The sequence below is a fragment of the Danio rerio genome, chromosome 3 (assembly GCF_052040795.2).
Source record: "Danio rerio strain M-AB ecotype USA chromosome 3, GRCz13ab, whole genome shotgun sequence".
NCBI classification, from domain to species: Eukaryota; Metazoa; Chordata; class Actinopteri; order Cypriniformes; family Danionidae; genus Danio; species Danio rerio.
Window position 1 is genome coordinate 43356762 of NC_141023.1, and position 25883 is coordinate 43382644.

A 25883-nucleotide genomic window follows, 5' to 3' on the forward strand; every position below is an offset into this window, starting at 1 on the left:
TATTAAAACTAATTTAAAAAAGAAGTGATTTGTTTTTCAGAGTCCTGCAGCCAAATACAAAAAAAACTTGTCAGCCGACAGTTAGGAAAAAAATGACAAATATCAGTCGACCACTAGAAGTCACATGCTCCAAAGGCCTGACAAACACACGGGGGTGCATGTATGGACAGCATGGGATGGTGAGGGGATAGGCTACGCTCTATTGAAAAGTATTGGGGACATACTCTGCGTCGGAGAGCTCCGTGTCAGAGACGGCGGGCACCACACTGAGCGCAGGGAACAGAGCGGGTCTGACAGCGGTACGACCCCTCTGGATCACCTCCATCACATACCTGAGGAACAACCCCGAGTTAGACACACCGGCTGGGTTTTCAGGCACACATGGCCTCAACACACACTCATGCAACTAAGCCAGCCAAAAAATGTGTGCGGGATCATGTCGAGGGAGGATAGGGGAGAGGAGGGAGCCTTGTACTATGGGTAACAGAGGGGTTCACTGACAAATAAGACAACATCTGGGATTGAAATAAAAAATGCATTTAGAGAGTGATTGAAATGTAATCCTGAGCTTGATTTGTTTAAAAATGTGATCAAACTTCAAGAAAAGTTTCAATTTAATGATGTCGTGTTGGAAAAAGCAAGTAAAACAATATTGTATTGTATGCTTCATGATATTTATATGTTAACACCTCAAATACAGATTGAAATACACACTTAAATATATTTATAACATTCAGGATGCAATCTAAATTAAATCAATGAAAATAAATCGTATTTAATATATAGTTGAAGTCGAAATTATTAGCCCTCATGTGAATTTTATTTATTTTCCATTTCAAATATTTCCCAAATGATGTTTAACAGAGCAAGGAATTGGCATTAGCACCAACCCTCTACATCACAGGTGTCAAACTCCGTTCCAAAAGGGCCGCAGCCCTGCACAGTTTAGTTCCAACCCTAATTAAACACACCTGATCAAACTAATTGAGTCCTTCAGGCTTGTTTGAAACCTACAGGTAAGTGAGTTGGAGCAGGGTTGGAACTAAACTGTGCAGGGCTTCGGCCCTTTTGGAACTGAGTTTGACACCCCTGCTCTACATCATTCTCACTCTCTTCTCAGATGGGATGTTGGGTCAAATCAAAGGCTACTAAGGGCCAACTTTGAACATCTCTGAATTAAAATTTTAAAGCCTTTAAATGGCACTTTAAGCTGAATACTAGTCTCAAAAGAAAGATCTAGTGAAATATTATATAATGTCATCATGATAAAGATAAAATAAATCAGTTATTATAAATTAGTTATTAAAACTATTATGTTAAGAAATGTGTTGAAAAAAATATCTCTCCGTTAAACAGAAATTAAGAAAACAAAATGTATACAGGCAGGCTAATAATTCAGGAGGGCTAATAATTCAGACTTTAACTGTATCGACTGCTTCATACAGCCGACATTTTAAAAGTGAAATCAAGGCTGCGGTGGGAAGAAACCCGGAAGCATCGCCTGGAGTCACGCAGGAACGTTGTATACCTGGCTTTACATCTTATCAGTGAAGAGAAAGTGACACAAATTTATCTTTTCACAATCTTCCGAGTGACCCGAAGGTCCATTGTGAATGGACAGTGAAAATAAAAAGGGATATCAGGCCTCATTTCCATCTACAGTAAGGTAAATGGCACTAGTTTGCTAATGTTTTCTTTACCAAACACACGTTTTAGATGTCATCTGTTATGCTTAAGTTAATGAGCTGACTCTTTCACTGTATTAGACTTGTAATGATACTGAGTTTCAGCACCAATTGATACTGAATAAAAATACATAAATAAATTCCCACTAATATTTCATGCTCAACAGAAATGACAGTGATTGGCCGGGAAGGTCATCAGTTCACTGCACTTCACCGATGTTTACAGATTGCAAACACAGACAAGCAATCCACTGATGACTCGACTGATCTTCCCGGGTTTAAAACGCTCCAGTGTCCATGTATCTGTGTTTGCACCTGGTGAAAAGTGTTCAATTGATAACCTTCAGAACCAATCAGTCATTTCTGTTGAGCACTAGTGAATACTGTCGAATCAGTGGTGTTTAAGAACGCACTCAAATGTTAGCGGGACATGGACGTTTTTAAAAATTCTGTACCGGGACAACACAATTACAGACTACACAATGCTGTGCTAGAGGACTGCAGTGTTTTATTGCTCACCAGGTTACATAGGCTAAAGCAGGGAAGCCCCCATGGTGTTTACCTGGTGCCATGAACTGAAGCGTATTACTCTTAAAGAGATTGTGATTTTGTTTGAAGCTTAATATGCTTTTAATATTAAACTTATCTGAACAATATTAAAGCGGTTTACATCATATCTGCGTTTTGCCGGTGTTGCCAGATAAAGCTGACTTTTTTCAGTCCAAATGCTGTCTAAAACCCACCAAAATGCACAAAAAAGCCCAAAATATTAGAATAATATTTCATTAGATTTTAATTAATTTAAACCAAATTAACCTAGTTACTTTAACTGTCATAATCGATCAGATTGAAGCACTGCCCCCTCTCACAGCACTGCACGTGTAGATTACACTACCTATTAGAGTATGTTTTACCTTCGAAAAGGGGTATAAATTCTTCCTATTTGGCGTTTTTAATTCTTTTGAACATAATTAGGTGGTGCTTGTTAATCAGACAACGCTTCTATGTTTGTTCTTGCTGACAATTGTGGAAAAAAGTGTTATAAACTGAGTTTAGCTGCATAATGCGCGTGCATGCGAAAGGAAGTCAGATTTGTCCGGGGAGTCAGAACTTTCTTTCACTTTCTCTTTAGTGTGAGCCCACACGGTTTGCACTGTGCACTGGTCACTACTAACTGAACGGAGTAGGAGCACACGGTTATGTTATGTTAAGAAGTTGCACATAAAAGTTACGTTTCAAAACCACCAACTTTTGTCAACCCGCCAATGCATTTTTTTCTGCACAATCAAATTCAAAACCGCCTAATCTGGCAACACTGATCACAGCAACAGTTGGAGGTTTATTACACACTGCATATTGTAGCGATGTTTAAAGTGCTGAGCCTACATATCCGGGTTTCTTCCCACCGCAGCCTCGCTTTCATTTTCATTTTAAATGGTGGCCGCATGAAATAAGTGTAAAACCAGAAATTTACATTATGTGTGTGCGTGTACTGATGAAAACAGTATTTCTAAACATATGAATTATCATTAAATCACCTGCATTAAGAATAAAAAAGGTTAAATTATTTAAATGAAAAAAAAAATTATCAAAGAATGAGCACCACACAAGTAATCACTGTCATGCAGTATTAAACCAGTCCACCGTATGTCATACATGAATAACATGCGTTCTCTCACCTCTGCTTGGCCTGCAGTGTCCCAGACTTCCTTCTCTCCTCCTCAAGCCGCCTGCGCGCCTCTTCCAGCTGGGTGAGGGGGTTTGGGGCTGGATTGGGGGGCATGGTTGGGTCCTGGATGAAGGGATGAGAGGGCTGCACGTTGTTGCGGAGCTGAGCGGTCACCCATGGGTGCACGGCCCCCAGACGCTCCACCGAACTGGGCCGGGCCGGCTCATGACCCTGAGCTTTCTTGGGCCCAGAAATGCTCCTGAAGCAAAAGCAAGACCACAATGAGCTTTAACATGATGACTTCATTTGATTGGTTAGACTCCTGCTCTAGATTAATAAGGTATCTCACCCGTAAGGGCTCCTCTTATAACGCCCAGCTTCCTTCTCGCCCTCCATCATCCACTGTAGTATCTTCTGGTTCCTCTCCATGTCGTCAGCAGGTAAGGGCTCTCGCATCTCAAAGTTTCGACCATCTTCTCCTTTTCTGACCGGTCGCTTGGATAGCGTGCTGCCTTTACTGCTACAATGAGATTTGACAACATTAAAAATCAATCAACCTGCTCAAATAAATGGCCCTACTCAATGTACTCTGTAAAAATGTACTAAATGTACTCAGTGCCACCTTTATCAGTATTTCTCAATCCCGTTCTTGCCACCAACACTGCATATTATGAAAGTTTCTTTTGTCTGTCACACCCATTACAGGTCTTCCAGTCTCTGCTAATGAGCAGATGATCTGAATCAGGTGTGTTTGGTTAAGGAAATAGAAAATAGGTAGACCTGGTGGTCCTCCAGGAACGTGGTTGAGAAACACTGACCTATATAACTGCATGCACTGAAATCAATTAAAACTCAGAATTTATTGCCTCATTTTAGTGAACTGTTGACTCAAATCTGAGCGTATAAAGTAAAGGATTGCAAACATGCTGCGTTATATGAAGAGATTAATCAGATCAATTTGATATCATTAACCTGCAAGTAATGTAATTGTAATTTTTATTTTATTAATTATTTCTTAGCCATGCTTTTTAAGTAAGTTAATTTTTAGTTGCATACATACATTTTTTTACGAAACACTTCTTTTTTTAGTTTACAAACTATAATAAGCTAAATGTTTGCACAACACTGTGTCCAGGTCAGTGTTTTCACCATATAGCTGGATATACATGGAGAACTTCTAAACAAAAGTAAGATAATTATACCATATTACTAAATAAGAGTTTAATAAACAAAACGTTTGTTAAAAGTTTTATTGAGATGGATTGTTGGGGATTAAATGTATGAAGGCCCGACTGGATAGCTTTAGATCAGGGTACCCAAACTTAGTCCTGGACGGCCGGTGTCCTGCTGAGTTAAGCTCCTACTTGCTTCAACACACCTGCGTTCCTAGTAAGAGCTTTATTAGCTTGATCAGGTGTGTTTGATTAGGGTTGGAGCTGAACTTTCCAGGACCGAGTTTGGGCTTGAAAAAGTCTTGTTTAAAATGACTAAACACCTACAAATCAATTCTTCCGTGAATTTAAGACTTTTTAAGGGCTAAAATTTAGAATTTTTAAAATCCAGTGGACACTCTGTGCTTACTGCATGCACACAACCAAATCTTTCTATCCATGCACAATATGTATGAGCAGCTCACACAGGTGCTTTGAAGTGTTGCACTAGTTGGATTGTCCCCAAAATGTTAGCGTTGAAATGAGTCACTGTTTGATTGTCGGAAAAAGAAATGGGGAAATGGAACAATAAAAGTGCTACTGTAGAGAGTGCTAAACAATTACAGCAGACATTATCAGCAGTGGCTTGTGCTGTGAAGCCAGGCAAACGTATAAAACTAGCTTTTAAAGATGAAATGTCAGACTCACAATTATGATTAAAATGTGATATTTTCAGCAAAATGTACTGTGTGCCCCATCAGGTCAGGAGATGTCGTTTTTAGACAGTAAAGGAAAATAACTTGCTAAAATTCGAAGCCTGGTTTGTAGCAAAGCACAAATACAGTTTATTCTACTGTTGTTAGTACTGCAACTGTTATTCTTTTATTTTGTTTAGTTTTTAATGATAGCAGATTGATTAGGTAAGTTTAATGTGAAGTGCTTTGGATTTAATTCTATTTATATATTTATATATACTTCAAAGTTTTAATATATTATTGTAAGCTGTTTAATTAAAAAAAAATCCAAAATTCTTGCTGACTAACTGTTTTTAGTCAGTTTAATTGATCAGGGTATATGCAGGAATCCTAAAGGTAATTTCAATACCTTTTTAAGACTTTCTAAGAATATTTTAAGACCGCATCACCACTTCAAGTTCTAATCAGTATCAAATCTTTAACTTAGGCGTACTCACACTATGCTATCCGAATCGTGCCCGTTTGAGAAGGGTAAGAGCTCTGAATTGGGCTCAGACATGGTTCAGTTTGCCGGCCCTGGGCCGGTTGGAAGAGGTGTGCCAGAGCACGATTCACTTGGGCTTGAGTGTAAGTGCAAAGCGCACATGAGCCCGAAACTGAAGAAGAGAAGTGACTTTTAAGGGACTGTTACATATGGATTTATTAATCATTCTTACTGTCGTAGATTACTAAAGACGCAAACCCCTCACTGCACGACAGCTGCACCTTCAGCAAAACTCCTAATTCCTGCAGCACGAGGACTTTATGATCCTTTATGATCGTCAAAAGTGGCTGATCTGTTCGGCGAAATATTTTTCTGCGTGTCACTGCCTTTCAAACAACTAAACCGATTTGACAAAAGAAATCTTTACTGTGCTGAGCGAGAGCGCTTACTGTACAGCGCATCATCGATGACGCAAGCGTGCTCAGGCTCGAATGCAATATGAGTGCGGGCCGTCGGGGGAGTCGGGAAGGGACAAGCATGCTTTGGCCTGGTGCAAGGCAACTGTACATAGTGCGAGTACGCCACTAATAAACAGTTGTTAATAAACAGTTGTAGTGAAATAAATCAATGGAGCACAACCATGCAACAGAACTCTGATAAGATCAGAAGAAACGAAGCTTGAAAGAATAAATTACGTGGTTGTTTTAAGCAACAGGCTTCAGCCACTGTTTAAACTCATCTTTTTCCAAACAGGAGTATGCAAACTTACATTTTGCTGTCTGTTTTGCTATATGTGGAGACACAACACCATCCCGCGTGTGTTAATATTAGGAATAAAATAAATATATTTATGCTTTTTATGAGTCAAACCCTTTGGACAACACTAGAACAAAATTCAAGACCTCGTAAAACCGTGATTAAGACTTTTTAATACCTTTAAAGGGTCTTAATTTTCTCATAATAGGTTTATCAATTTTTGTTAACTTTTTAAGACCCGACAGACACCCCGCTGATGTAAGTTGAGAAGACTAAAAAAGTTTATTTGATTCATCTAAAAACAGCAAGTTAGACTTTGCATTTGTAATTGACTTACTTAAATAAGTTTAAGCAGCATAAAAATATTGAGTTGACTTTTTGTGATGACATTTTTTTAATATCCGCTTGTTAAGTGGTGACGTGTTTGTGACGTATGTAATACCGTTTCCGGGTCCAAGCCGCCATTCATTTGAGTGGAGAAATCATTCGTTTATGATCACGTTTTATTCCTATCACACAATAAAGTTAATTTTATATAAAATCATAGTGTACACAACAATCTTTGGGCTTGCTGCATAACAAATACCAAAAATTTAACAATTTATAAAAAAAATTATCTCTTTTGGCCATCGGATATTAGGCATGGACATATATATTGCGATCGTGATTTTCGAAAGCCTTAAATCGCTTTGTAAACGTTTATTATTACCATTTCATGAGTCTCCCTATTCAGTTGAATAGAGTGATTGGAACCGGAAGCCGCTTCGCGTGACGTCACACTTAACAAGCGGATAGGCCTCTTTCAAATCTTTCAAAAGCTGCATCAAAGGTGGCAGCGAAGACATTTATCAAACTTTCTAATCATCCTGTGCACCAGATCAGCATATTAGTGGATTTGGGATCATTATTTGTCTTTATAGCTGACATAAGTGATTGAGACATGTACCTGTAACCCATGGGGTCCATGGTGTTGGGACCGACGCTCATTCCATCTGCATAGTTGCGTGACTTGGGTCCATAGTGGTGTTGCTCCGTGTTCCAGGCGAATCCTCCATGCATTCTTGCAGCCTCTGCCTCCGCCTGCTCTTTGGGCTTTCCCGCCGCAGCATAGTGTGTGTGGTGGATGTGTTTGTGATGATGCAGGTGTGCCGCCTCACCCTTTGGGCCCTGCCGAGCCTGGTGCTTGCCTTGGCCACCAGACAGCGGCATCATCAGCCCAGGAATCTTACCCGCCGGCAGCCCATCTGGCGAGCGGGACTTCGGAGAATGGCGTCCGGTGCCTGGAGATTGACAGCCAGGAGTTTTCATGACCCGCTGTACATGCTCATCCAGGATGCTTTCGGGGTTTTCCTCGTGCGCGTCCCTTAGCTGCAGCCCGTTGTAGCTCATTTCAGAGTAGCGACCACCATAATGCTGAACGTGGACCGCTGGAGGAATCCTGTGATTGGCCAGAGAGGGACCGGTGGAGATGTCTGCATCATCACCTTCCTCTTCCTACAAGACAACAGTGAGAGGGTAGATTTTAACAAATGCTTTATTTTGAAATTTTAACCAAATATTAATTATAATGACTGTGGAGAAAGTAATGAACCAAGTGGACTACAGAAAACAATGGGATGCAGAATCACTGTGTGTAGTAACAATGTTAAACCAGCAGATGTCATCCTTTCACAGGAGTCTTAAGATTATGCTACTGCTGAAAGAAAGGGCTTTGTTATGGTTACATTCAAAACACACAATGCCCTAAAAATGAGCAATGCAAGACTTCGCTTCATGCTCAAAATATGCTTTTAATGGTCATTATAATTAGAAAAATGAGAAAATAAATAACATCTGATTTGCAACCGGATCAAGGGATTTCATATATTTTAATGATTAGTTCTGTCACTTTCCGACCTCGATATAACCAGCAAACTACACTAAACTAGAGATGCACACTGTATTGTTTCAGCATCGATATCGCAATGTGTGGGTCCGCAATAGTCACATCGCAGGATATGAAATGTTGAACTGAGATACAGTTGATCAGTACAATAATTGAGAATACTTGAGAGTCACTGCAAAGGATAACCATAATAGAGTGAAACCTTATCGTTTCCATGTGTTTTAAAGATGTTTCAAGATAGTTTAAAGCATTCAAGAACAAAAACATATAATATTTGTAACTTCACTGTATTATTCATGAATTATTTCATTTTCTTTTCGGCATAGACCTTTTAATAATCTGGAGTCACCACAGCGGAATGAACCACCAACTTATCCAGCCTATGTTTTACGCAGAAGGATGCCCTTCCAGCTACAATCTATCACTGGGAAACATCCATACACACTCATTCACACATACACTACGGATACCACATGTTTTGGACTTGTGGGGGAAACCGGAGCACCCGGAGGAAACCCACACAAACATGGAGAGAGCATGCAAACTCCACAAAGAAATGCCAACTCACCCAGCAGGGGCTTAAATAAGCGACCTTCTTGCTGTGAGGCGATTGTGCTTCCCACTGCGCCACTGTGCTCTTCATTGTATTAATAATTCAGTAAAATGATTCTTCATTACAGACTACTATACTGTGTTATTATTTTACATTTCATTATTCAATTTCTGGGTGACGCGGTGCCAATTACTTACCTTTCTATGAACAGGATTTGATTATGGCTGCAGATCAAATGCAAATTAGCCAACTGTAACGTATATTCACCGGCACATCTAACATTAACATTGTGTTAAAGAAATTTCATCATTCTGAGTTCATAATAGTCCAAGAGGTGATGATAATAGTTAAACATGGCAGTTTGTTCATCTTTCAGGATGCTGAAACAATCATTTACCGCTATGTTTGTGCTTCGCTCACTTCTTTCACGCGCATTATTATTATTATTATGAGCTCAAGTTAGTTCATTCAAATATAGACGCGCAACGAGCTCTCCATTGAAACCACTCGCACTTTTAGACTGCCTCGTAAACACCAACAGGATTCTGCTCTTCCTCTTAGCTTTGCTGCTGTTCATCTAGACAACAACAAGGTGTGTTTGAGCTCGGGTTGACCATGGCTTGTTATTAATTGTATATATTATTACAATTTAATTTCTTGGCTATTTAAAAATTATGCTTCCTTTGTTTTAATTTTCCTGGTTTACACACGCTAGTAACATTTCTCTATAAACCAATAGCATTGAGTTGCGCGTCTCGCTCCATCTTTTGGTACCCTTTTCAAGTCAAGTCTGTTATTGTTAACAATATACAGTGCAGTACACAAAGTGAAACGAAACAAGTTCCTCCAGGACCAAGGTGCTGCATCAAACAACACTGACAACATAACACAGGACTGTGCACTACTATAAAAAAAAATCTAGAGAATGTGATAAAAAATGATAAGGTAAGGGTAGCCAAAAGTGGTATAGTATTTTGACATTGGAAACGAACATAAAAGCATACAGAACTGTACCACTCAGTGGAAATGGGTCATATTTAGCCAATTGACATGCCATATAATTGCTCCGTTTGATTAGACAGTTCATTTATATGTATTTTGCAAAAGGCCAAGATTCAAAAAAAAAAAAAAAAAGTAAAAATAAAATATATTAAGTACACACAATACATAATAAGTAATTAAGTTTATTATTTCTATGTGTCTAAAAATATCAGTATTTAGTCACATTTTTTCAACAATCGTAAGTGCTTCAATACAGGAAGCAGTTGTCTTATAAATATTTCAGAATATTTCATATCAAACAGCCATGGTGAGCTTAAGAGACTTCTTTCAAAAACATGTTTTTAAATCTTACCAACCTGAAACTTTTTGAGTGGTGGTGTATTTTAATCTTTAACAACACAGGAACTTTGCATTTGCATCTATTTCCATGAAATGTCATTCTCCATCAAACATGTCTTTTTTTTCACTGGGTTGTCTTCTCATTTTCATAATGGAGAAAGTCGGTACAACTGAAGGCACGGCAGGCAATTTGTGTGCAATGCTTTGATTCTCTCTCCAGGTAGTGAAGTCCAAGGAGATAAGGAATTCAGAGGATTTGGCTCATGCATAATTTTATTTTTACTGAACAGCTGTGCGGGTCAGAGCTCTGGATGATCTCTGACAGATCATGCCAAAAAAAAAAAAGCAGATGAGACGAGAGACAACACAAATCCAACCGCAATGCGCAAACCAGCCAATTTTCATTGCGCAGATTCGACCTCTAAAACTCACCTGTCCAAAAACACCTGAATAAAACTCTAGAAAAGCCATATCAGAGTTTATTCTGACTTGTCAAGGCTTAGTTGCCGGTAAAAACATGTTTAACTGTCAGCGTGGGTCCTGCTCAGTGGAGCAAGGAGAGCAGTATATAAAAGCCACTCAACCGATAGGTGAAGAAAACTTAAAACAAGTTTGCTGAAAACCGAAGCACCGGTGAGAATATCAATTAAGAGGCAAATGACAGCCCTCCTTCGGCTCTTAATAACTCCAAGCCACTGTTGTGTGACGGAAGTTCCTCTTACACAAGGCCAAACTACATAAATAATCTGCCTTGAGACTTAACACCTGGCTTTGAGTGGGGAAAAAGATTCCCATTTGCGGTGTGTGCAGGCATTTCTTCACGCCCCGACTGACTTCAAACAAAGTCATTACACTGAGGCAGACTAGCAAGTAGCTCAATCTCGGCAGGTGATTCACCTGACACTGCACAGAAAGACGAAAGAAATGAGCAGAGTCCCCTTGACAAGACGGGAAGTCTTTAGAAGACATCCGACTGTCTTGCTTGTGAAGTGAAGCACAGGACTCTGTGTTTGACAAAACAGGAATTAAATATATATTTGTATCTACCAGGGATGTCCTGATCGATTTTTTTTGTGCCCAGATTCGGCTAGAGTCATTTAATATTGAGAACCCCAGATACAAAAGCCTGATCCAATATTTGTATTTTTCCTAGTGCTCCATGGACTTTTGGGTACATTTCAGTTATTAGAACCAATCCAATGTATTTGCGAACAACTATGCAGTTCTGTATTGAAGATAAATGTCTTAATTTTATTGATTTAAGCTCATGGTCTAAAGCGCATGTCGCATGTGCACTCGCACCCAATTCAGTGCTGCAGCGTCAACGCTTAAGAGGACGTGTGTGAAGTAGGGACTGACCTGATCGTCATAGCAGCGTCAGCTAATGAAATAAGTTCGGAATCGGCTATGTCTCAGCTAGAGTATTTGCATAAAGTGATCTGATTGGCTGACGATTCCGATGGTGCTTGAAAACTTCTGTAGCAGCGCTGATGGACTCACAATTCAGTTTGGCAAAGCTGACTTCACCCATTTAAAGTTAATGGGAAGCGTTAATGCTGGCGTCTCCTGTGAATGGGGTGTTAGGCCATGTCTGAATCCACGTTTGCTATTTTAAGAACAGGAAAAACAATCGCCGCACTCGGCACATGTCTACAAGGGTTTTCCTGATTTTTTTTATTGGTTATGGGTGTGCTTTGGGCATGACATACATTAAACGAATCAGAGTCTCATCTCAAATTCCCTTCATCTCAAATTCCTTGTTGTTCATGTCTGACTTTGTAAGCTGAAAAATTAAATGCTTCACTAGAAGGAAACTAATCAGTTGGACGTAAGGTTAAAACACACAAGCCTACCATCTACAGAATGCCAGATTCCACCAAAGACCCGTCAGATAAAAGCAGGAGAAGGTATCGCTTTTATTTTTATTTAGACAATTTTTATTTTTTTTTTTGCAATTTAATGCCTCATATTTTAAAATGTGTGTGTGCTGCTGCACATCCCTGTGTGTGTAATAAGCAATGAGCATGTGCGTTGTAGACCTGCCTATTGGTGCATATCACTTAGAGCTGGGCGAATAATCAAAAAGTAAAATCGACATTCAAAAAGTAAAATCGACACCAAATTTTTCCAGGATTTTTAAAATCACTTTCCCTACATGTCACGTTAACCTGCTCTGTTGAAGGCTGTGGCCGATTTCTACTTCTGTAGCCACTTTGCAGCCACATCTAATCTCTGGTCAAGTAGGACGATGAACTCATTCTTAAACCTTACTTTGCACTATGTTGACGATAATTGAACGCAGCACCAGTGATGCCTTTAGACGTCATATAAAACTTGTCAGTTAACTATGAGGGCAAAAAGCTTTAATAAATTAATATGATGATTGTTCATTAATAGTAACAGAGTTAAAATGTTCGATTAATCAATATTTTGATTTAAAAAAACGCCCAGTCCTAACATCCGAATCATGCTCTTTAAATAACATGGGGGAGGGGGGGGGGTACAGTGTCATTAACTATAGACCAGCTTTTACAGTCAATGGTGTTGCTGTATGTGCAAATATATCGTCCTGCAGTCCACTGTTGTTGTTTTTAGCTGATAGATAACGGAATTGTACAGAACTGCCTGCCTCGCGCATGTGTGGGTGGAACTTGTTCAGACTTGTCCAGTGCACTATAATAAAGCTCAGATTGTTTATTGCTTCAAAGTCCATTCTTTCTTTGTGTGGTATTGTTTGTGTCATTAATAACTCTGTAAGTAACCATATTCCTTTTCATTGTAGATATGTCTGAAAGTGTCATTGTGCATTTAGCTTTAAATCGCTGTCAAATTGCATGTTAATTTGCTACACAAAGAAAATAAAATAATTTATTTTTGGCATGCTGATTTATGTGAAATTGTGAATATAAGGTCTATATAATCACCTTGCAATTTTGAAATGATTCCTTTGAGTAGGTAATTCAGCTCATAAGCTCAATTCAAAATCTTACAAAGTTTTTAAAATAAAATTAGTTGTTTGCTGTATAAAAATATGACATTTTGAAATATTTATTAGCTAATATATCGGTTATTGGCCTCCAAATCTTAAGAGTTAGCTGTTATCGATATCAGTAAAAAACAAAAAATCCCTACAGAGAAGTATAACTGCTCACACCAACATCAGCTACATGCAAGAAATACGTCATGGGGTATAGCATAAATTGCAATAAATGATGCTTATCTAAAAATAAACTAGTGACAACAAATTGTGACAGAGAATATGAATTAATTACACCAGGAAATTCATCCAGTCTAATTATACCTCAAAATGCGTTAGCAGTGTGCTGATGGAGCTGTACTCACCAGTCGAACCCTCTTGAGACGCTCCTCCAGCTTCTCCTGCGCCTCTCGTTCCCTCAACACCCCCTCCAGCCTGCTGATCAGCTCCGCTGCAAACTTCTCTGGCTCAACGTGAATATCCTTTGGTATCCGGTTTGTGCGCTGATGGGAAGACAATGAAAGAACTCAAGGTCACCATTCACATTTAATGCGATGCTGTGGAGAAAACACCTCCAGCTGTTGATTATACAGGTATGTGGACAGACAAAAATAACAGAGGAACATTAAAACGGGCTGGACAGACAAATGGAGGACACATTTTTGGACAATGTGTGATAGAGAATGAACTCGAGGATTCTGTATACACATCGGTTTCAGTTTAAAAGCATCACCTCAAGGACAAAACATGGTACATCTCCAGCAAACAGGATAGACTGCTGAAATCCGTGTTTACAGCTGCCAAATATATCATGTCAATCAACATACAGCAATTTCGTGAGGAACTAGCTTATTCTGTACACGCAAATGAATGATAATAGGGATTTGGAGATTCACTTAAATATTTAAATGTGGTTGTCATGGAATATTAGGCCTTTGATGTGAAAAATCAAACCGGTTTGATCACAGTGCCGAGTGAGGAAATCAAACTACATCTGCCTCTGTGCTTTTGATTCATTCTGCATTGTTGCCACAAACGAAGAGAGGGACTGGGTGAGCAATTGTTGGTTGACTGTCTATTGTTTAGTTTGTAACAGACACTGACAGCCACAAAAGTATTTGGATAAGATTTAGAGACTACATCTGGTGTCAAAACAAAACGCAAGTAAATAGAATAAATTAATCAAAAGAAATTATATGAATTCTGGGCTGAAATTACATTAGTAAAACAACAAAAAGACTACAATTTTTATAAAAATATAATGAAATAAAATACAATTAGACGAGCATTAAATATCCATTAAAAACTGTATTTGTTTAAAAAGGAATTAAAACTAATACTGTGTGTTATCACTGCAAGTTAAATAAACATTTCTATCCGAATATGTGTTCATGTGAAGACAGCTGAATTCCAACACTCATTATTCTAAACTGCAGCATGATAAAATCAGGAATCAGAGAGTGAAATTCAAAACCTTTTAAGACTTTGTTAAGACCTTTTCTATACATTTATAACCACTTCTCAACCAGAAACACTAGTGAGATTTTAACTGACTGTATATTTACTAAATATTAATGTGAGAAATTAATCCAAATTATTACATTTACATTTAGTCATTTAGCAGACGCTTTTATCCAAAGCGACTTACAAATGAGGACAAGGAAGCAATTTACACAACTAAGAGCAACAATGAATAAGTGCTATAGGCAAGTTTCAGGTCTGTAAAGTCTAAGAAGGGAAGTATTAGTAGTATTAGTATTTTTATTTTTTTTTTGGGTAGAGTTAGTGTATTTATATACTGAATACAAATGATTAAATCTAGCTAATTCAGCAGATTGGTGCCTATAGAACTGAAGAAATAACGGTGTTGCCTTGGTAGTAAACAATGCAGCATGACGTCAAATCTACCAGGATTTCATTGATTTCATAAACTACACAGCATCCTTATATTCGCAGAATTACTTCAGGCAGACTTTAGCATTCAACCATACATTGCATAAACAAAAATTATCTAAAATGAATACCTTGCAAAATAGCTTAGCAAAATAGCACCTTGCGGACACCCTGATAATCCTTAAAAAAAAACATTTTAATATGCTGCTTGATAAACATTTCTTATTTTTAGCCATTTTGAAAACAGATGTGATGCTTCATATTTTTGTTGAAACTCTTGATGCATTGTTGCCATAAATTGAAAAGAACGATAAAATGAACTGCATTTCTTGGAAATTTTTCCTCCTACTTTCTCTTTGATCAATTAGTACAGTATTTAACATATGGTTTGCCTTGTGTGCTTATTTTTGTTGTTGTTGTCGTTCTATTTTTATGAACAAGTCTAGCTGTCATTAGAGGATGAGGAAATTCTCATATTTCACCTAAATGATCTTGATTTGCATTCCAAAGATGAATGATGATCTCAGGGCTTCGAACAACATGAGGGTGAGTAATTAATAACATTTTTCATTTTGGGATGAGCTAATGCCAAGTTTAGACTTCATGATTTTTGCCCTGATTTTGACTCGCAACAATCACACAGTGTAAACTATCAAAGACGCGATCTGAGAGAATCACCAATGAGTCGCAGACACCCGTGAGATACTTGTTGTGTTAAATATCTGGAGCTGTCGGTGATTCAAAATCATGCCGTGTGAAATGTGTTCAGATCGAAAATAGCATTGCCGATTACCTACAGCCAATGAGAGAGCCGCATCCACTACTATGGGTATCTGCAGGCCAGCGGGAGGTTGGAGGAAAAAGTTAAAAGCGCTCATTTTCAGTCTAATTGGACCCAAGAAGCGAAGGAAAAATTAGTGGAAATTTTGCACAATCATTCTGTGCAATACCGCAACCAGGTCAAAAAAGAAAAAAGTTAATGAGAACTTGCTAATTCCCTTCAAAAGCCAAGTGAGCAAAACAAGTACATTTCTATCCCACTAAAGGCTTCTTCCTCATGTAGTTAATAACAAATGATATACTATGTGACCTTGCGCTGTTTCCATGTCACTTTTCACGTGTGTTTGGTTGTGAGTTGTAGCTTGTGGACGGAGACAACATTGTCATTGTATCTCCTATTGTAAAGCCAAACAGTCACGATCCATCCTGCAGTATAAACAGCACTGAGAGAACGCTACGCCAGATAGTCTTGCAGCGTGAAAACATCTGCATACTACAAATTAACCATACTACAAATCACTGACTGTCGCCCTCTGGTGTGATGGCTGCGAAAGCACAATGATCTTGTTCGCTTAATATGATAAACTCTTGATGCCTCCTGTTATACACAACATCATGAGGAGTTCTCAGGGGATATCCAAGTGATTTGTAAAAGGATTAAACACTTAAAAAAAAAAATCATTCATCTACACATTTTGCACTTGCGACACGAATCCAAATCTTCCAACACAAACGTGCTTCATCTGAGCAGATACTTTGGGTAAAGGGGAAAAGCACACACAGATCTTTTTGTAGCATTTTCTGCTCTCAAACAAACAAGACTCCAAATAGCAGAAGTCCAGGAAATGTATTATTCCTTGAGTCTGGAAGCAGAAATGGAGAGAAAGAGACGGGGGAGGAGGACAGAGACACATGAAGAAATAGAGTTGCATGAAGTGCCTGGACAAGGTCCAACAAAACCTTACAGGAGCCGTTAAAATTTTGATTACAGGGCCAAATCTGATCTAAAGTCTGTTTCGGTTCTCTTTGTTCTGGCCTTCTGTTTGCTTAAGATTCATCAGTCTCCTCCGCAGCCCACACGGTTACATGCCCAGTGGAACTGCAGAATCTGTCAAGTCTTGACAAGGCGTTTTGGTTACTAACACTGCCTCCCTGCCGCAGACCACGCTTACAGAATATGAGAGAGCCTTTTAAACTTAACAGAGACAGAACGCAACCAAAGGGAGGAAGAAAAAAGCCAAGCGAGAGAGTGTTAAAGGTTTCAGAGCTATAAACATAAAGTGAGCGTAATGTAGAAGCAAAGAAAACTTGGACAAGCTGTATTAGGAAGAATTAAAGGTCAGTAAATCTAAGAAATAGAAATCATCATTTATTTATTTCATGTTGTTCCGAACCCAATGTTATGCCCGTTCTTTCACTGAATGAAAAAATAAATAAAAATGTTACGCAACATCTTTTCCATAAAATAAATCGGAATAGTTCTCAAGCTCCAAAAAAAGACCAAGGCAATGCTTGCATTAGTACAATGATGTACTGAAAAATAAAGAGTCTGCTTGGCATTTATGAAAGCTTTGTGTATAGAAAACAACATTTTCAAAAGGCTTCCAGTTCACGGGGAATGCATGACAAAGCCAGAAGTTTATATGCGCTTTCAGTGAAGAGCATCGCATATTAGTTTTGATAGAAAGCAGGCCAAAATTCAGTCCGAAAATCACATTTATATGATTTTATTAAATATTACCCTTTTTTTAGTTGAGAAAGGCTGATTTACACTTCTGCGTCAAGCACACGCTCGGGCGCAGCTTGTTTGGCCGTCGCGCACCTCTCAAAAAACGTATTTACATGTCGAGTAGCACAAGCTCCATGATTGGTCGGCTTGGTATCGCTGACAAGGGGCGGGACCAAGAGCCATGCAAGCCGGTTGGAGCGAGCGTTTAGAAGTGTCGAGTCCCATGAAGGAGCTCCAAACGGAAAGTTTTGTTTTGCGTTCATATTATGATCAAGTTAAGCTACTTCTACATTATTGAGCTACTTCGACAATAAAGTAGCGTTCAAAAAATCCAAAACACCTGCGATGATACTCGACACAGATGAACATAAAAATCTACTGCCAGCTAGCGTTTCGGAAGTGTTTTTGCAAAGCAACACAAACGGTGCGCAAAAGTACAAATGCACAACAATGCGCAAGACATGCGCCGTGGGTCACGCCGATCACTCGACGCAAGAGTTAAACCAGGTTTAAGAGTGTTTTTTTCTGTTTACATTAATAAGGAAGGCAAATTAAAATGAAAAAAAAATTCCAATTTGAATGGTTACCAAACATAAATCTATCAATATTTCCACAAAAATAATGTCACAAATGTTTCCAATGCATAATAAGAAATGCATACTGGAATCATTGCTTAAAGATCAATTGGCAATAAAGACAGGAGTAGCAGCTACTTAAAATAGTCATAAATTGAAATATTCTATAGAAATAATACACACAATCATCAATCAAGGTAAAAATGTTTGTATCTTAAAAAAAAATTGTTTGACCACACATCGTCTCAATCACTTTTACACACAGCATCCAAAACATCAATCAGTCATCAAAAATGGCCATTGGGGTTTAATTTTAAGGTTTACCACAACATTTTTAGATTAGTTTGTTTTACCATTTCAGATTTGTTACAGTATGTGTAATGTTATGTGGCTGCAGTAACGCAAGCGAAGTATCAAAATGCCACTGATTTCCTGAAATTAACTTTGAATTTTAGGATAATCCCGCACAGCTCTTTAATAAGGAGGTGAACTCTCATTCCTCTTTGAGCAAAAGACTGGATAGACAAAATATTTCCTCTTTTTTTTTTAAGCCCCTAAAACCAAAATTTTTCAGGATCACATTACAAACAAAGGGATATTAGAAATTTCCCTGAATACCCCAGCGACAGCAGCAACATGACAGCAAAAGCAAGGAAACCAACCCAAACGTAAAAAATGCATAAATAAGGAACTTTACTACACAAGAATCTGATTTATTACATTTTAACAGCGTTGATGTGCTTCGGTCATGGTCTTTAAAGAAACGTTTGAAAAATAATAGCTGCAAAATATTTCACAACATATTTTAAATTCTGATAACATTACATGATGACTTGACAAAAAAGGGCAGTGTGGCAGATAAGTCTGGGGTTAGGAATCAGCTTTTTGCAGCACTTCTGGTATAACGTTAATGTTTTTTTGTGGTTACATACATGAATATAAGCACTGTGTATTTACAGTTTCATGCTTCTTGCAACATGATCCACCATTCGCAACAGGGATGCCGGAGGAAACCCAGAGGCTCATACACTTTTGAGCTGAAAACGAACAGTGTTTGTCCAAACACAGTGCTAAAAAAAAACATTGCAGAGTGAGTAATCTGTTAAACATTAATACTCTGTGCCTTCAGAAATGACTACCGCAGGTGACATCTGGTGATGTAAGAGTTAGTGACCATTTAGCAGTGGTTTCCCATATCCAATAGGAGTATTTTCAGTCTTAACCCCTCACACGAGAGGTGTTTTAAATATATTTCTGCTGTGATTGAAGACCCATTTAGGACCATATACTTATGCAGCGCCCCAAATCGGCAATTCATACAACGTCCTAAAAGTACTTTTTTGTAAAGAGTACATACTTTTGAGTGTGTAACAGAAGTGTATGCAAGCTTTGAGATATACTACTTAATCATTAACAGACTATTTAGTTGCTTAGTTACATCCCTTGTCAATCATCTCAACATGTCATCCATATATCTTTCATATTTAATTACCTACCATATTGGAGCAGCAGGTTAATCTGCCATTCACATGTCTTTCATGCAGAGAAATCTCGACAGGGCTTTGCATAATTACACATTCAGAAGTTAATGTCCAAACACGTCTTTATAAACGTTTACATTGTTGTTTCTGATTAAATAGAACACAGAAAATGTGATTTAAATATTTTTCAGGTTAGAAATTTACAGTCGTCCAAACATATTTACCTAAGCCTCTTTACTTGACGGTTGGTCTCGCACATCCACCATGTTTGCAGTTTGTTTTTTAACCGTGCTTGTAGATCTAATCAAATTCACGTCCAACATGCAGTGCATTGTGGGCAATATTGGAGGTTAGAGTACAGATGCTTCTACACTTCGAATTTCTACTAGAAACGGTATAGAAACACTTTTTTCAACAATGCGCTTTAAACATATGTATTATTTTTCGAATACAACTTAGGATGTATAGTATGCAAACTGAAATACTGCATAATGGGGCATTCACACCAGACATTAGACACATGAACATTGAGTTTACTCACTTTATTTATTTGCGTGTGAAATTCACTTTACAATAGACGCGGATTCGCATCATGGCAGGGTAAACGTGTCAGCAGGAGGATTTCCCCTCCACACCAACAACAGGAGCAACAGCACATTCATGCCCATACTGAAACAAGTACGTGATTGGTTAATGCAGCACAAATGTTCACTAAGGTTCAGAGATGTTCCTACTTTAGTTATTTGGGTGTTAAGCGCATCAAACACCCAAAACTTTTAATTTGCGTCATTTTAACTACGAGAATAGCATCACAGGATGTCTAAATGCATCCTTGCATTAACTTGATGCTTCATCCACGTCTAGTTTGAACATACCAGAAGACTTTTTTAACACTCACAGAAATCATAACACAATAAACTGATGGTACAATACAGAACGGTATGGGTCGGTACATTTTTATGCCTGTTTCCACTGTCCAAAGTTACCTAAAAGAGAACCGTACCGTACCAATTTTTGGGTAACCTTTCCAAAGGGTACGTACCACAACGAAAGGGTACCAAAGGTGGTGCGAGACGCGCAGCTGAACACTATTGGTTTACAGAGAAACGTCACTAGCGTGTGTACAAGCCAAAAGAATGAAAACAAAGAAAGCGGCATTTTAAATACACAACGAGACATTACATCGTAATACTGTATACATATAATAATGACCATGGTCGACCCGAGCTTAAACAAACCTTGGTGTCGTTTTTATGTATAGCCAAGAAGATAAACCTGTTCTTCTGTTGTTGTTTACAAGGGCATCTAAAGCGCGAGTGGCTTCACTTTCTCCAGAGATCTGGCGATCACTCGTGTGCACATCTATTTTTTGAAATAACGAACGTCTTAAGCTCATATTATTAACTTGGGTGTGATTATTGAAGTGCTTCTGGCATCTGATGCTTTCAGAAACTCACAAACGCGAGAGTGAAGCTCAAAAAAACAAAAACAAAGGAGAAGCTTGAAAAAACAAACCAGCAAATGATTCTTTCAGCAACCTAAAAGAAGAACAAACTGCCATATTTGACTATTATTATCCTCTTTTGGAGTATTATGAACTCAGAATGACAGAATTCCTAACACAATATTAACATTGTTTAATGTGCTGGTGAAGAATAAAGATGAGATGAGTTTGTACTGACTGTATATGTCTCGCATCATTTATGGACCTAAATAAGGCCGAAATGCAAGTTATGGGTATGTTTTTATTTGTACTTGTTAACATTTCAGAGGCTGTAAGTTTCTGTAAGAGTTCATAAAAGTGGAAATGGGCCACATGTCTTAGTAATGCATGTCTAGAACAACATAAGAATTACAATGACAGAACGCACATTATCAGCTGAACTGTCCTTTAAAAATAAGTTTGTACATCTGCAACTTGCCATTCGATATTCAGGTTTCATCCTGAAAAAATTTGCTAAAGAATCTTTGAGTACGTCACGCATGTGCATACGAGCTGAAGTGTCTGCGCTGCCTCCACAGCCTTCAGTCTCTATAGGATGAGTGAAAGGCCCCGGCGAGGGGAAGTGTATGTTTGCTCTGTTAAATTGGGCTCCATCTCAGAGGCTCCAATTATGCTGGAGCCGGTGCAGTGGGAAAGCCGAGCCATCAGAGGGGGAGGCTTCACATCTGCTGGGGCAGAGCAGGCAGAGCTGACGAGAGCATCAGGAACGCTTTAGACAGCACACTCGCTCGCGCTCTCTCACTCTCCATCAGCTATTCGCCGGCACATGATCAAAGCTCTCCAGCCACCGCTGTGCATCTTAAGAATGCACATTCATTTTAGGGGCGATGGGAGAGACAAGGCAGGGGGAAGAAAAGAGAGAGCAAGAATGACAGGGAAAGACCAGAAGATGATGGACGGAGACAAGGCACAGAGAATAAAATAAAAAGAAGGAGTGGGGGTGAGCGAGAGAAGGAGAAACAGAGAGAGAGAAGTGATGGAAAGAAAGGTAGAGAGCAAACACACACACATAGAGAGAGGGAAAAAAAAAAGTGTTGTAAAGTCAACAATGTGTTGTGGAAATCCAAAGCATACTTACAGGAATATGAGGTAGTGGCACTCGCCCATTAACTTTGGCACTTTCGTGTATCTCACGTCGATGTGGTTTACGATATCTGTAAGGTGGGACTCCGTCTCTGTGAAGAAAAGCATAATGAGGTTTTAATTTGGAGTCTTTGTTGACATTTAAATACACAATGTATGAAGAGAATATCTTCAACACGAGGTTCATAAAACAGACACTGCTCATCTAAAAAACAGCATCAGTGTCTTTAATACACAAAAGGAAATCTTTTGCACAATAGCAGTGCCATTATTGTATTAATTCATCATATATTAAGATGCTAAATACTGTTATAGTACAGGGTTTTAGCAGGTTTCAGCAAGTTAAATTTAAAGGCTCAAACATACTGGGACGCTTTTCGTATGCATTTATCGTCAGCGTTTTTCATGACGTTTTTCCGGATTCAGACACATTTTTACTGGTGTCAAGCAGAAGAGTATACAAAATCCTTCCTTGACGTTAGATGGCGCTACACAACTTGAAGCTTCTGACACTCACTAGTAACACAGAAGAAGATAGAAAGTTGACACGCTTGATGTTAAAGTTACTGGCGATTCGAACAAGCATTGAGTGCCTCCAAGTGCTGTTTACTGTAACTTTAGCAGCTCCATGCATATGAACAGAAGTGCCAATCTGATTGGTGGATACAAAAAAACATGAGGTGTTTCTTAAAAAAAAAAAAAAAAGCCACTTTTACGCCTGGTGTTTTGCGCGTTGATGTGCACGATGACATTGGTGCCCTTTATTTAGTCACAAGGCATTAAACGTTGACGGAAAACGCAAGCAAAAAGTGTCCCGTGTGAACGGGCCTTAAGACATTAAGACTATTATGAATGAAATTTTATACTAATACAGGGCTAAATGGTAAGGAGATTTTCGAATGGCCAGTTGGAAAAGATTTTTTTTAATTATTTAATAAATTTGATAATAAAAGAATAAAAATTTAACAATACATTTTTTTATATTTTAGTAATTGAATCAAAGTTATTTTGATATTTGTAATGGAAAAAACTGTGAGAACGATAAGGCCATGCACCAATGAAAGTTCGATTGTAAGACTTTCTTTAATTGAAGACCATTTTAAGGCCTTACAAGTACGCAGCAACCCAATTCGCCAACTCATACTACGTCCTAAAAGTACTTCTGTGTGAAGAAAAAAATACATATTTTTGAGTGTGTAACAGGAGTATGCAAGCTTTAAGACATACTACTTCCAGATTAACAGACCTATAAGTTACCTATGCTAATGTTTTACCGGTTTTAAAAACTATAATAAACTAAACGTATGCACCAACAGATCAGCTTACTCAGCAGTAAATACATGGAAAACCTTTTAACAAATGTTACTGTAAGGAAAATAATTTCCTTACAAATCCTAAATAAAGATTTAAGACATTTTAAGACTTTAAGACCCTATGGACACCCTGTAGTAGGTTAGTCATAAACAGTTAAAATGCTGGATCAAATATAACGTAGAAAATGTGAAAATGTGCTGTTACATGCATTGTCGCCAAACTATAAACTGATATTGAAGCATTTTGGTCATAATTGGAAAGTTTGTACCAGAAAAAAATGACACTCTGTGGCTGAAAAGACTGAAGCGGTTTCATAACTAGACATGACAACTCGTGAATGCAGATCTGAATGTACCGCTGTGATCATACTTGTCAAAAGTTTAACAGACATATACAAATGCTGTCATTTAGCAATATGACTGTGTGGGTGTTTAAACGAGATTGCAATCTCTTTACCACCAATCTTGCAGTTTTAGCACATGACATACGGATGAGGGTTTTAAGGCATTTTTTGTTCACTTTTAGATGCTTTCGTCACTATGAAAAGCAGCGCAGACATTCTGATAAACATCTCTTTTTCATAAAAACACTGTCATTGTTCAATCACACTTAAGACTCATGCACACTAAGACAATTATTGTGTGCATTTAACCCTTCATGACTAGGCCTGTCATAATCCTTATATCGACTTGTCAAGCAAATATTGCACAAGACCTCAATGCTTGTCAATACCAAAATATCATATTAAGTAAATGTCCAATTATAATTGTTCACACACATGATGAAGAATGAATATTTCATTGCAAAATAGCTTTAGCATCTTTGGGAATTTGTAAATCTACACTTAGCGGCCACTTTATTAGGTACACCTTACTAGTACCAGGTTGGGCCCCCTTTTGCCTTCAGAACTGCCTTAACCCTTAAAGACTGAAACAGCCGCCCGCGGCTAAAAATAAGTAATGTTCTTAAATGTTTAATAACTTTTGATCCGCTGATCCGATCTGTACAATTCAAAGATTGGCATAAAGAAGAGTGAGCTTTCAAATCGCTGTAACATATAACATTCACGGACCTTCAGAGGCTCCGGAATCAGTGTGGTTACGTCATCACATTTTGGCAACGCTGATTTGACAAAGGAGCGCTCGTGGCTTGTGTCTACGAACAAACCAAACATGATGCATTGATGCATTGTCCCTCCTCCATGCCCAGATTGGTTCAAACTCGCGCTCTCTCAACCAATAAGCATAGGTTTCGCTTTGTGGACCACCAATCAGCAATTTGGACAGCCCGGAATGAGAAATAGGCTGTACAACGCGCGGCTAAATAAAACGAAAAAAAAAAAAAGTTTTGCATATAATAATCCTCATACTAAGTACTTTTGCATGCACAACAGCACAAAAACATGACAAAACAGTTACACAGCAAAGACGAAGTGCTGGTCTTGTTGTTTTCAAAGGACGCAAAAGGTTGTGCGGCTGTTTCTCTACAACCCAAAAGTTGAGAAGCAGCAGGGTCAACACCATATTCATGTTGGCACATAAAACCCAAGGATGGTCTATATTGAATCTAGTTTAGTATAAAATTAAAAAATATTTATAAAAAATTTTTTTACTGAGGATGTGCACCATGTTTATTTGGACTTTGAAACATTATTTCTTATTTTTTATTTGTTCATTGTCGAAGTTGTTCATTGTTTATTTGTTTATGGCAACTGAAAATATATTATTTGGAAAAAGTCAAACATGCTTCAGTGTTCTGTTATTTTGTAACAATCTTTCTGTTTAGTTTATTTCCAGAACTTTTGGGCATATACATTGTCAGTAAACAAATGCACTAGTTTTTTTTTTTTCCCCCACTAAAAAACGTCTTAGAATACATTGAAATAAATTGCTATAACTTGCTTAGGGAATGGTGGATGTATACAAAATGCATGCTGGATGTATAAAACATCTAGCATAACTATCTTAAGAAACAAAAGCAAACTTCAAGAGATTTTGTTCAGGTTAGCTGTGGAAAATGCTACATATTTTTTGTAGTTTTTCTCAAAATTCTGTAAAATTTATCTTTTTTTGTCATGAAAATGTAAAATTGGAATTTTTAAGGATAAAGATTGAAACTTTAGCTTCTCCTGTTGATGCTGTCTGCTAAAATAAGTTAGAAAAAACCAAAAATGCAAACATCTTGGGCATCTTCGTTGTCAGTAAATAGAATGTACTAGTGTTTCACAGGAAAAAGTCTAGAATAACATTGGAAAAAACTGCTATAACTTGCTCAGGGAAGGGTGGATGTAGACAAAATTTATTTTGGAAGTATAAAACATAATAGCAT

General features: G+C 38.1%; 1 protein-coding gene across 21 annotated transcripts in view; it reads right to left on the minus strand.

The window, feature by feature from the left end:
- Nucleotides 1-25883, minus strand: part of axin1 (axin 1) — a 107676-nt gene that overhangs the window by 7685 nt on the left and 74108 nt on the right. For 5 of the 21 annotated variants that reach the window (XM_087243232.1, XM_087243230.1, XM_087243229.1 and 2 more), the window contains 6 exons: nucleotides 22237-22333; nucleotides 13562-13699; nucleotides 7387-7934; nucleotides 3704-3874; nucleotides 3365-3613; nucleotides 225-332 (listed from right to left, as the gene is read on the minus strand). In XM_087243232.1, the coding sequence (XP_087099358.1) occupies nucleotides 225-332; nucleotides 3365-3613; nucleotides 3704-3874; nucleotides 7387-7934; nucleotides 13562-13699; nucleotides 22237-22333 (1311 nt within the window). 21 annotated transcript variants of the gene reach the window in all.